At 39.8% G+C, this 13,203-nt stretch overlaps 1 protein-coding gene across 1 annotated transcript in view; it reads left to right on the forward strand.

The window, feature by feature from the left end:
- baiap3 (BAI1 associated protein 3) overlaps positions 1-13,203 on the forward strand; it is a 43,081-nt gene that overhangs the window by 21,088 nt on the left and 8,790 nt on the right. Inside the window, exons 9-24 of the mRNA XM_072443047.1 lie at positions 46-123; positions 953-1,058; positions 1,206-1,313; positions 1,400-1,492; positions 1,606-1,709; positions 1,785-1,902; positions 2,037-2,161; positions 3,067-3,157; positions 4,730-4,786; positions 4,852-4,949; positions 5,026-5,077; positions 5,963-6,114; positions 6,248-6,371; positions 7,311-7,451; positions 8,464-8,559; positions 11,047-11,262. Coding sequence (XP_072299148.1) covers positions 46-123; positions 953-1,058; positions 1,206-1,313; positions 1,400-1,492; positions 1,606-1,709; positions 1,785-1,902; positions 2,037-2,161; positions 3,067-3,157; positions 4,730-4,786; positions 4,852-4,949; positions 5,026-5,077; positions 5,963-6,114; positions 6,248-6,371; positions 7,311-7,451; positions 8,464-8,559; positions 11,047-11,262 — 1,759 coding nt within the window. The remainder of the gene's footprint in view (positions 1-45; positions 124-952; positions 1,059-1,205; positions 1,314-1,399; positions 1,493-1,605; positions 1,710-1,784; positions 1,903-2,036; positions 2,162-3,066; positions 3,158-4,729; positions 4,787-4,851; positions 4,950-5,025; positions 5,078-5,962; positions 6,115-6,247; positions 6,372-7,310; positions 7,452-8,463; positions 8,560-11,046; positions 11,263-13,203) is intronic.

The following is a 13,203-nucleotide window of genomic DNA, read 5'->3' on the forward strand; positions in this document are numbered from 1 at the left end:
CTAAAACGCTTTATTGGTTTTGTTGAAGTCTTCACTTGTTTTCAGGGATCATGACGACGATGTGTCTGTGGCTGAAGCATGTAAAAAACTCAATGAAATAAGTGGTCTTCGAGGAATGGGCAGGTACGTCTAAAAAATCTTATATATAATCCTCATAAATATTTAACAAAATGTGCTTAAATGTCCAGAGCCTTTATTAAACTGACATCTTGTCTTTCTTTGAGTTTCCCATTAGTGAGTTATGGCATTAGTCTGTGGTAGAGTGAGTCATGCACTTGAGAACGAAGACTCTCAGAATGAAAACATTGGCCCCTTGTTTGTGGAGTTCATCTGACACAAAGTCCTTTCACCTGACATGGTCTTATAGGAGTCTATTAGCTATATAGATGTGTATATTAGCAGCAGCTGAACCAGGTCAAGGGAAGGCCAGTGAAAACACACTATTTTCGCAGTCCCAGTAGTATTTATCATGGGAAAGGTTGCAGCAATATAGAATCAATAATAATGATACTTGTAGTTATAGCTACGTTTTAGTAGTAACCGCAGACATAATGCAAAGAGGAGAAAATGTAGTACTGGTTGTGGTTCTATGAATACTCGTGACTGTATATTTAGCAGCAGCAGAGCAGAACATTAGTAGCAGCAGCAGTAGTAGTTGTTGTTGTTGTTGTTGTAGAGTAGATATCAAAGTAATACAATGATGGTTTAATATTTGTACTTATTGCCCACTGATTGTCAATGTAGCAGTCATTGTTATAGTGTTAGTGTTATTAGTTTTTGTATATAACATTTAAAAAGTATTTTAAAGAGTATTTTTTCCGTATGCACACTTGGGTTGAGTGACGATTTTGAAGACTATTTACAACCTGTGGCTGTATAAGAAATGGAATAATTAAGCAAGCAAGAAGAAGGAATAATGCTACACAAATAATCTGGGTTGCTTTTGTGAAAGGTATTTTAAGCAGATAGCCAAATCAGTGCGCGCCAACGGCTCTGCTTCTTCTGGATCTGAGGAGAATGCAGACGACTTTCTCGGCTGCATCAACATCCCTTTGAATGTGAGTGAAAGAATATACTCTCAAAAGTGCCAAACTGTGGATGCTATTTGAAAACATGTACAAATAAGCTGTCTGCAGTAGATAAAGGAGTGTTTTTTCTTTTTCTTATATATGGTTTGGGTTGATGCGGCTGTTATATTTGTGCAGGAGATGCCTGTGTCCGGATATGACACTTGGTTCAAACTGGAGCCGCGTTCGAGTGCGTCCAAAGTTCAGGGAGAGTGTCATCTGATCTTAAAGCTCTTCACCAGTCAGGTTAGACTCTGGTACAAGCGTTGCTGAAATAACAAGTCTGTCGGCTGAATCTAAGAAATGTGTGTCCCTCTATTTTTCTTCTATAGAGAGACATTACTCTGTCAAAGAAGGACTCTAACGTCTCTATTCACAGAAAGTTACTGAGTCAGATAGTGGAGTATGAACACACTCACATCAAGGTCTGTTACTGTCAAAAACATTTCATACCATTATCAAACATCATGTACAATGTTTAGGGCAGTAGCAATATAGTCACTTTTAATAAGAGATTAAAAACAGATCTCATGTTTAGCGTGAGCCGTACAACTGGACAGGGCAGGTGAGTCCTCCTGCCTGGACAGTCCTCACTCATCACGCGGTGCAGACGGACCTGTCCCCGGTGCAGCAGGCCATTATGTAAGAGCTCATCAGTGCAGCATTCATCTGAATCTGTTGTGAGCTTCATGTGAAGCCTTGTGTTTGTGTGAGCAGCCGCTGGCAGTGCTACAGCAGCCATCACCGCGCTCAGAGAGTGTGTTACTCCCTGCTGCTGCGCCTCCTGAGGAGCATCGATGCAGAGTGGGACGCCCCCACTGTGCGGGGTGACCTGGTAGGTTCTGCACATTTGGACACGCTCTTTACAGCCATCATCAGGAAGCACTCATCATTAGCCCCTCACTTACATTCATTAAGGTTTTTGGTTAATCCAAAAATGTGCTGAGCCAGGTCATCTCCTGTGTCCAGGAGAGGCAGCTGTCAGACAGTTTCAGGCTGTACACAGAACACAGTCTGTGTCTGATGAAGAACATGAGGCAGGTGTTCCCCTGCTCCAGCGCTGCCGCCATTACACGCTACGAACTCATGCTCAGGTAACGACCTCATCCTCACTGCTTCAGCCCTCACGGCTCTCACTGCTCACAGAGAGACTACAGACCAACCCTCCCCAGATCATCCCATCACCCTTGGCTCGGCGATTAAAGGCAAACTATGGAGCTTTTAATCAGAAATTCAATTAAATCCCACTTCAAAGAAATGCATGTGAATCCACACATAATATGGGTCAGTAATCTGCTACAGTTTTTGTAATTATTTAGTGTTAGAATGAAGGTGTTATTAGCACATCTAGTTCTGCGTTTGAGAGTGGAAACGCACCTCTCACCTCCAACCGCCTTCATTTCCTGACGGATTATTTAAAGCCACACATGAGGCAGGCTAAAGTGGTTTCACTAAAAAGCCTCTTCCTTTTCAGACCAGCTTGAAACAACCTCTAAAATGTCTCGCACATTTTGGACACCATAAAACGCACATTATTCCTTCAACAGTAATCAGCTAAAAAGCCAATAATTGATGTCATCAGTTTCAATCATGGCTTTTTCAATATTAAAGACATAGACTTGAAGTAGTGTTGATTTGTCACTTTGAAAGCGGCTGCTTGTCTGCCAACGCACTCCAGAGATCATAAAACATTTGTCAGAGATATAAGATTACAGGATAACTGGATATCACGAAGTGTGTGGGAAGCTGCTGACGTTAATTTAAGTAGCCTGTTTGCAATAAATGTCACGAAGCAAATTTAGCTAATTACCAAAGTTCACGTGTCAGACTAATTTATGCAATGGTGTTTTTTCTCCCTGGTGAGTAAAGTCTAGCCTCTAGTCTCTATCTCCACACATGCTAAAGTACAACCATGTCATAATTAGCGTAATGAATGTACCGGTACTATAATTTGTGTTTGCATGTTCATATCCTTGTCTTTTGTAATCGTGGAAACCAGGGGGATTGGTTATATGCAGAACATGCGGGCCTTTAAGACTGTCTGCCCTCTTCGAAATGAACTCCATCTTGACATCACTACAGCAATTAAGGTAACCACAAGTGTGATACTGTACATAATGAACATTTGTACGTTAAAGGCTAAGCTGGAAAGGTGTTATTGGTTTCCCTAAAATGTATGGTATCAATCAAGACCACGCTTTCTGCATGGTGGAAAGCCAATCAATACTGTAAATATAACCGTATAAGTGTCTTTTCCATTATGTACAGTTAAAACAACAGGAAATACAGCAAAATGACCTCCAGGACAATACAACACCATTCATTTCCAAACTTAAATGACTTGAAACTATCAGATTACCATCACAGATCTATATTTTTCTCCCAGCATGACAAATCCATACACACAAACCACCAAACACTCGACTGGTCACCAATCTGCAATAGCACTTTTAGTAAGTTACGAAACACTAAAGTACAGCTCATCCAATACAGTACAAAACCCTACACAGAATGCACATTACGGCACATAAGAAATGCACGGTTGGCCTGACTGACCCCCAACACTGGCACACATTGTCCATCATAAATAGAAGATCACCATCACGTCACACAGTCTGATCTAACCGTCCTTCTCCTGCCCAAACAGTTACACAACTTCCTCCTATATGCAATTACCTTGGCAAGAAAAACGACCCTCACAAACTGGAAAAACAGATCGAACATTCCCAACAAACAAAAAAAAACACCGGCTAAACATCCTAACAAACCACTGCACACTTGAAAAACTCAACATAACTCTTAAGATTTAGATTCCTTTCACACCGACCTGTGCCATTGACCTCTCATATGCAATAACAAGAAATGTATTGGAATCATTTTTCATCACTTGCGACCATATTGGTTCTAGATACTAATCTTAACAAATGTAAACTCCACGGAAACATGTGTTAACTGTCCAGATTATCTTTATTAAATTAGTTTTTGGGTCATTTTGAGCTTTCGTTTTTTTCTCGTTATTATCCTTAAAAAGCCATAGAAAATCCATAGATCTACGTTGAGTCCATTGGGTGATGCTATACAGTTGGCAAAAGCAATGTAATTATATACCTCTTTGAGCAGTGTGTACTTTTCACTGTTTTAGAGGAAATAACATGGTATGTGAACAGAAGTAACAGTAAACAGTGAAAATAGAATAAGCAGTAGAACTTGTAGTGATAGTACTGTTCAAACAAGTATATTACTGCCAACATTCACTTAAAATACATCACATGAGATGATTTGGGCATGAACAAAGTAGCGATAGGAAATATAATAAGGTAAGGAATTTTGAGGAATTTTGCAAAATGAACCAAAAAAGAAGGCATAACTATAATTCTTAAGTGAAACCAATATTTAAAAAAACCCTTGTGGGACGTACTTTCCAAATTTTAATTATTCTTCAGTTCATTAAAGACTCATTATATTGTCCCCACAGCGCTATAATATAATGTAATATTACTCCCACTGTTCTTCAGTGCCATTACGCGCCTGAGCGCCACTTCCGCCGCTCTCAACATGACCAAGGCTAAACACAACGCGAAAAGAGCAAACACCGGAATAATAACCTCAGCACTAATCTGAACAACAACCGATTCTAATATCTCTAATTATTCTATCTGCAGAAAGGAACAGCCGAGTGGTACGAGAGCCTAATCACGAAATACAAACCGGAAGCAGGGGTGAGCACTTTTAAACCTTACACCGTCTGGCCTTTTTTGATATTTGACACTGTTTTTGAGTCTAGACGCTGGAGGAGCAGCTGAAGAAGTTGATACAAGTTGTAGATGCCGTGTGCGTGGATGTACAAAGTGCACAGAATATCTACAACAAACTTTTTTACAGGTAAAACAACAACTATTTAAAAGATTAAACAAAAAGAGATCATTTTAATGCTGATGTTTGTCTTGTGTTCCCACAGTGCGGTCAAAGTGGATTTCTTCAGCATTACGTACAGACAACTGGAGAAACTTGTACGTGGTGATGCTTTAAAATAAGTGTCAAGCTGTGTTTTTCTTCTAGTAAAGAAGATAATGCAAAAACAAAGCCATGCGCTTATTTACAACAAATGATAATTAGTTAAAAATAGTTTTATAGCGCATTGAAAAAGAGTTCATCCCTGAATTAGAAGATCACAGTCTTGAAAAATGAGGGAAATGCTTTAAAATAAGGTTCATTAGTAACTTATGTAGAAAGCATTAATAAGCATGTGTTCATAAGCTCTTACAAGAGGTTTACTAGCGATTGTAGATTGCACATAATATCTTATTATTTTTTAATAAGACTACAAAAAATATGTCTGTTAGTGTTACTAAACCATGTACAAATAGTTTGTAAGAACATTAATAAGTGATAATTGCAAATACCTTCTATTCTCTATTGTCTGCACTTAAAGTGTTACTCACACTAAGTGCAGACTCCTCTCAAGACTTATTCAGGGATGAATGCTTATTGTCAGTTTTTTACAATATGTCAAAGTTGGACAAATCCATTAAATGCATATAACTTTATAATATAATATTCATAATCATATTTTTCCTAATACCTTATATTTACATCAGTGTTTGTAAAGACATACAGTACAGTAATGGAATGGGATAGAAATAGAAACTGGGATGACAAAAGATCATTTCCTATTATTTCCTAAGAAAATGGTTTCCTGGTAGTTTTTATGAAATCAAGTAGAACAATAGACGTGTCTCTATTTCCAATTCCAATTTCCCCATGTGTGGACAATAAAGGCATATTTTATCTTATCTTATCTTAATGACCATGTATTTATCTAAATTAGACTTTTAGTTGCCATGGTATTTCCATTGCATTAGCATCAGCTGTGAAGTTGGCCTTGTTTCTTGCAGGTAGCAGATGATGTGAACGTGGCCATGGAGCGCATGTGTGGGACTCTAGAGCAGGAGAGCTCTAGACTGACCCAGACAATGGGAGAGACCATCTTTGAACTCTTCATGTCCCTCAAGATCCTCAAAGGCTTTCGAGAGTTCCTGCCTCTCAAGTGCGTCTCTCTGCTCGTCTCAATCACTCTTCAAAAGTCATCCGCAGTCGTAGTTATCCGTGTGAAATGTCACTCAGGATATTGAGGAGGAAGTTTGGCGCTTGATTGAAAAAAGTTTTTTCTTTATAAACAGGGACGCAAAGATGTTGGCTCTCACTGGATTTCACAACTGGTTCAAGTCGTCCATTCACAAGTGGCTGCAGATCGTTCACGACAGGTCATGTGACAGGATCTCCAAAGCTGTGGACGCAGACAAGGTGAGACCAAGCATCATGTACAGTACAATCATATTATACTGTATATGTACGACCGCTTTACAAATAATGTAAACACGATATATGTTAGGGTTATTAATGACAGTAATAATGACATTTGAAATTTTGCAAACACAATTATTATGATTATGATTTATTTATTTTGGGCAATTGATTTGGGATATTTTTATACATTCTCTTCTACTCTACATGTAAAATATGTAAATGTAAAAAGAAGTGAAAAAAGTCATGTAAATTGTTTGAATTAATCACATTTTCAAGTTTGTCTGCAACAAAAGTTTCTGTGCTGAAAAGGGAGAGGGATGAAGTACTACTTTAAATTCCACCTGTGTCTTGTGCAGGTAAAATATATTTCTAATGAGCTTCCTGTACATGCCTTATCAAAACTCGTAATATTAACAATAACTACTATACACAGAATTTTGACGGAATTTTGAAATGTACCTTTGATCTAATCACTTAATCACTATAGTCTTAATTACCGTGTAGTATTTAATAATGTACTTATTATTGAAAGATGTATTTGGTAAAATAAACATATCCAACATGTCCAACATATTTCCCATCTACAACAAATACTGGAATGTGTCTTTGGCATGCACGTTCACAATGTTCACAATCCTTTTGATCTCAGCATTGTGAGATCATTTCTGATAATTTGCTGAATGTCCTCCCTGCTCTTCACCCTTATTTCACTCCATCATTCTGTACAAGTACTGAAATGACTTGACAAGTACATGTGCATATGCATGTGTCAGACCCAAAAACAAACATATTGCACCTTTAACTAATTCAGTTCTCTGTTGGCGACGGGTCAAAGGGAGTTTCTTTAGAATTGTTTGGCCTTTGGCACATTATGTCCATATTATGACTATGTCAAACACATTGTTCCACAATGTTTCTCTGCTGCTCCTCTTGCAGTTGGAGCAGTTAGGCCTGGCTAAGCACAGCGCCTCTGCCGTGGAGGTGACGCTCTGCTTTAATCAGGTGAGAGAGATGTGGCAGCAGCTGTCCTGGCCCGACTCCGCAGGGGCCTTCATCTTCATCACCAGACTGACAGACGTGAGTAACTCCAACATCACACCAGAGATTATATGTCTCACCCTCTGGGACAGACCAAATGCCCTGTGACTCCAGCTTCTGTCCAACCAGGATATGAAGTTTCCAAACACAGATAACTGGAAGTAAAAGGTGTAAGTCTAAAAACAAAGGCTGAATAGAAAAAATGTACTATCACAGAGCAGTAGTGAAAGGGTCAGGGTAAGATTGTCACATCAAACCACATGTCACAACACACCTTTTCAACTCAAGGCTCGTGGGGGGCCCGATCCCTCCAGAAACCAGCTTTACTTATTCTTATATTTAACAAAGAAAATCTAGGCGGGATTTAAAATCTAAATTCCTCTGTGCAGAGTTTGTTTTTACTTACAATTAGAGTAAAACAGACATCAGAGTCCTAAACTACAGTCTCAGCTTCATTAAAGTTCCAACCAATAGTTAAACATTTCACTGTTGTTTGTTCACAGTCTCAATAATCATGAATTAACTCGTGATATTTTTTCTCACAGGAACTTTATATCGTGACATCTCTAATAGTGACTGAAGGCTTCTAGACGGATAATATTTACGAATAAAGCATATTATTGATTGCTTTTTCTTTTTTGACATTTTGATTTAAGAATGCTAATCTCTGTGTTCATTTTGTATGTATCGTTCAGTCAGTATGTCTGTCCAGTTAACAATTCCGATGATCAAAATACAGCTACAACGATTATTGTTTTGTCAACTAGTCACATTAATTGATTAATCTTCGCAGCCACAGTTGGCAGTCAGCTTCTGGACAACTGAGTCTAATGAAACTTAAAACCTGGTCCAATTAAACACCTTTGAAACCTTTGTTACTATGCCACATCATTATTTTACTTCAAGCTAAAGCTATCATTATCAAAATCAATCAAATATGTTATTGTTACTATAACCTTTGGATCCTCTCACTCACACCATGATCACTCCAGTGCTGAAAAAAACGTGACATCACTACAATTCCACGATCGTTGTTGTTGTTTTTTTTCAGAATTTCTGCAACGAGGCCGTGTGTTACTCTGAGATGATGACCCGTAAGATTGAAAGGAGCCAGCTGGGCCGAGACCACAAGAGTTTCACTGTGCAGGTAACACCTTTAGCCAACGCCGCCGAGGAGGAAGAGGGGGAGTGAGCGCGATGACGCAGGAAGTGAAATGTCAGCAAGTGTCCTCCCAGGCAACACAGCGGCCGCAGCAGGCGACGGGCGAGATGATAGGTGCAAACAAACACAAGCAAAACAGAGACGAGGCTTGTTAGCGCCTTGTAGGAGGAGAACTGCTGCGAAATACAAAGATGAAAACGATAGAGAATGTCATCGGAAATAAATAAAGAGGACAGCAAAAACGAACTGCGAAATGTATTTGGAAAAGATTTGCATTTTAAAAGCGCAGTAGCAGATTTTCTAGTGAGGGATCCACCATAGTCTTGTCTCTTGAATATTAAACTTATCTATAATGCATTTATTCAATTACAGATATTCTAAAAAGTTTCTCCAATAAGGCTGAGCAAAATGATATGTCTATATCAGCATTTCAGCATTTTGTTGAAAAAACGTCAAAGTCTTTTATTTTTCAATTATTTCGCTGACTCACCGACCGGTCTTTCGCAAACCTCCGTGTCGAATATTTTTATCACGTTGGTGAACTTGTCTTTCATCCAAAAGGACTGATAACGCACTGCACAACACATGTGTGTCGTCATATTCGGTCCTCAACATGCTTCTGTAACGTAACAGAATGCGCGTCCGAGTCAAAAAATTGCCTTCAAAGTAAAAAAAATAAGAATTTGCCTATCGTCCGACCCACTTGAAAAATGTTGGCTCGGGTTACAGCAAATAGACAATTTATTTGGGGCAGCCTAACCTTTAACATGGCCTGGTGGCTCCATGGAGATATAGAAACATGTGGAACATTCTACGCTCCACAGAGCCAAGCCGGTTACTCCGCCAGATAAAAGTTACATAGTGCACCTTTAAATACCTGGATGTACAGATGGGAGTTTATCATCTAGAAGTTAAAACGACTGTATTGAAAATTATCTCAAAAAAGCGGCGAAAACGTCCAGCGTAATCTCTCAAACAAGATCATTAAGTGTTATTTCTGCCCTTTTGTGGAGAATTTTGTGGCCCATTTTGTGTAATATTTGAACCTCAATTAAGGCCTTTCATATCTGCGACGCTAGATAAAGGAATAGCCATAACTCTGGATGATAGGAGGTAAATGATTTTCCATGGCAACCGAAGGAAATAATAGACAAATGTGTGTTTAAGGGCCGACCTTGGTCATTATATTTATAACAACTGCCATCTCAGGCTAGCAAAACTAATAACAAATTCACACTGTAATATTGTGTTTCTGGGGCTCCTGCTGTAACCAACTGACCATTATTCTGAATAAGTGGAGGGTAAAGCAGGGTAACTAACAGTATATGATTAAAAGTCTCAAGAAAACTACGCCATTATGTTAATTTGAGTCATATAATTTAAGTGAAACAGCTGGAGAGACCTTGCAAAAAGGTTGTCAAATGTGTCAAAAATCAGACACTAATCAATACCAAAATGAGTATTGAAACCAGATACTCATTTGATCAAGTTTCGATACAAAACAAACAAGAACATATGACATTTCTTGAACAGAACGGTCTTGAGCTTTATCAGAACTAGACCACATGGGAACAAATTCAGCCTGGAAGACCAAACTCCACCCTGTCTACGTCCACTGCTACACCAGGGCCACCCGCTCTCCAGCCTCCATCAATGTTACTCCTCCCCGTGGCACCTCCTCTGTTCCCAATCCTCATGCAGTTCGACTCGGCCGCTTCAGACCGTACTGCGACCCACCACCTCCCCATCTCCTCCTCTGCATCCCTCACATCGTACTCATCATCTATAGATATGAGGAGGAGCCACCAGTCTTCAGGCCCCGGGGGGAGACTTCTAATACAATTCTATTATGGAACTTTCATAATCACAATGTCTCCTGTTAAGGTCTGAGCACCAAATAACCCATGTAATAAAGCATGCTAAACAGCTCTTTCTTTGTTGTTTCTCCGGGGGAATTACAGTTTGTATTCCCAAAAATGCTTAGAAACGCTAAGAGGACAGGAGTTTCCACACATTTTACAAAAACGTAGTTAACATGATTATTTTTTAACAGTTACCTCCAAAAAATTTCAGTTTGCCCAGTTTGACAACTTTGATGAAGTTACTGTCAGAAAATCCTGTCAGTTGTGGGTAAATTGTCCTGCATTTTGATGAAATGCCACTTATTAATGACATAGACAGAGGGATTTATAACAGTTTTATAACTCAGCTCTACCTACTGTAATTTTCAACTTCATTTTTTTCACAATCTGTCACTCGACTGCTGTAAAACAAAAATAAACATTTACTATCCCACCAAAAAAAGTGATAATTATAAAAACATGAGAGCCTGTCACTAAGTTTCTCTCTGCATTATACATAAATGTAACACTACGTTCATCCCTGTACGCTTCTATAGCCCTGCTGCTTTTCCTCTCCCACCTCTCCACCTTCTCCTTTGTTTCTGCTCTTGCTCTCGGCTTTCCCGCTCAGCTCTGCATCGCGCTGAACAGCATGGAGCACGTGAGGGTGTTCTTGGGTCGCCTGCCGCAGGACCTAGACTGGTGCGGCGTGGAGCGTGCCATGGAGGAGTCGTGCGGTGCGGAGGGCAAAGACCAGGTCTACAAGGCTCTGAACGGACAGCTCTTCAACATGGACCTTGACCTGCAGCGAGAAGCCAAGCGGCTGATCTCTGTGCTCACTGACAAGGTACTGCACAGAAAATATCTGATTGGGCACGAGGGGTTAGGACTTGTCATAAAATGTATATCTAGATTCAAATTAATCATAATTTATTGTACAGCACTTTTATGTTAATGTCATTCTTTACACATGACATAAAACACTCTCATTGGAAGTATTTTCACACATATAATTATTTTGAATCACCTCACAAATCTAAATAAATTAGCCTATTTAAAAGCCCTTTAAAAGGCTTCAATTTGTCTGTTTCATAATGAATCTGTGTATTCACAAAGTTACAGGACCAAACAAGGGTTCAAGGACCTTCATTGCCGCTTGCGGATGTAAGTGGCTCTTATGACAGATTATAATCACCAGGTATACCTTTATTTAACCGGCGGCCCCATTAATATTCAGAATCTCTTTTGCAAAAGAGACCTGGCAAAGGGTCTTTGGTTTGTTCTGCCACACGGAGCAAAGCCAAAACTCTCAACCAACTCTGCACTCGCAAACATCAGAAGCTGAGTGATCTGCGCTTCTCCAGATTGTGACTTATGGGACTTATTAGGTATTAATATAACCACTTGATATCAGCGCAGCTCCTGTGTCTTCCTCTTCCTTTTAGATAAAGCCTCTTTGCATAATCTAGAAGAGTGTGTTTGGTCTAAAGAGACTGTGTGATTAAGCTGCATCAATTCATGAATAATGCGGCCATTTTCTATGATTAATTGCATGAGTTAACGAGTTAAATTTGACAGCTCTAGTTTGAATTATTATTGTAATATGAAATCTGGGATCGCCAAGCCTTGTCTTTAGTATTGGAATAGACTTTTTTTTTGTTTTAATATAATGATCTCTGAGTAGTGTTCGCCCACAAAACCAAAGGCTGTAGTTTGATCCCAGCTCTGTCTTTTGTTCACTGTTGTCATGTCCTTGAGCCCCCCTAAGGCAAGAGGTTGTACGCATCCTTCTGTCGAGTCTAGCTCCAGCCACTTACACGGCCCCTGACAGAAATCAAATGTCTAATAATGTTTAGAAAAAGGTGGAGCCACTGCTTTATTGTGTACTGTATATAATTGTAGCTTGTGGACCATAGGTGTTGTAAGATAAGATAAGATATTCCTTTATTGTCCCACATGGGGAAAATTCATCGGTGCAACGCAGGTAGATACAGAAGAAAAGAACAGATCACTTATAGGAAGTCTGAAAAACACTTTCAGTAGAAGATCTCCTATAAATAAATTAAAAAAAATTAAAAAAACTCCCATAGACAAATAAATAAATACATAAACACCATTGCATGTGATCACGACAGTAATTGCACATGAATATGTGTCACGACAGCACATAGATTGCACATGAATTTCACAGTAATTGCACATGAATTGCACATGAATTCCAACAGCAATTGCACATATGACAGAATTGCACATCAGTAATAGGTTAGGTCAGTATTGCGAGTGTTCAGTACTAACAGTTTTTGTTATAAAGTCTGACAGCAGCAGGAAGGAAAGACCTACGGAACCTTTCCTTCACACAGCGAGGGTGGATCAGTCTCTCACTGAAGCTGCTCTCCAGAGCGGATAGAGTGTCCTGCAGGGGGTGACACTCATGGTCCAGCATAGATGTGAATCTAGCCAGGACCCTCCTGTCCCCCACCTCCTGCACCGAGTCCAGAGCACAGCCCAGGACGGAGCTGGACTTCTTGATGACTCTGTCCAGCCTCTTCCTCTCCCTCTCTGTGATGCTGCTGCTCCAGCAGGCCACACCGTACAGGAGGGCTGATGCCACCACAGAGTCGTAGAAGGTATTCAGGAGTGGCCGTGTCACTCCAAAAGACCTGAGTCTCCTCAGGAGGTAGAGCCGACTCTGGCTCTTCCTGTACAGTGCGTCTGTGTTATGAGTCCAGTCCAGTTTGTGGTTCAGATGAACACCCAGGTACTTGTATGAGTCCACTCTCTCAATGTC

This window comes from Eucyclogobius newberryi, unplaced genomic scaffold (genome assembly GCF_026437365.1).
Source record: "Eucyclogobius newberryi isolate DKJ021-1_F unplaced genomic scaffold, fEucNew1.0.hap1 SCAF_13, whole genome shotgun sequence".
Classification (NCBI taxonomy): Eukaryota; Metazoa; Chordata; class Actinopteri; order Gobiiformes; family Gobiidae; genus Eucyclogobius; species Eucyclogobius newberryi.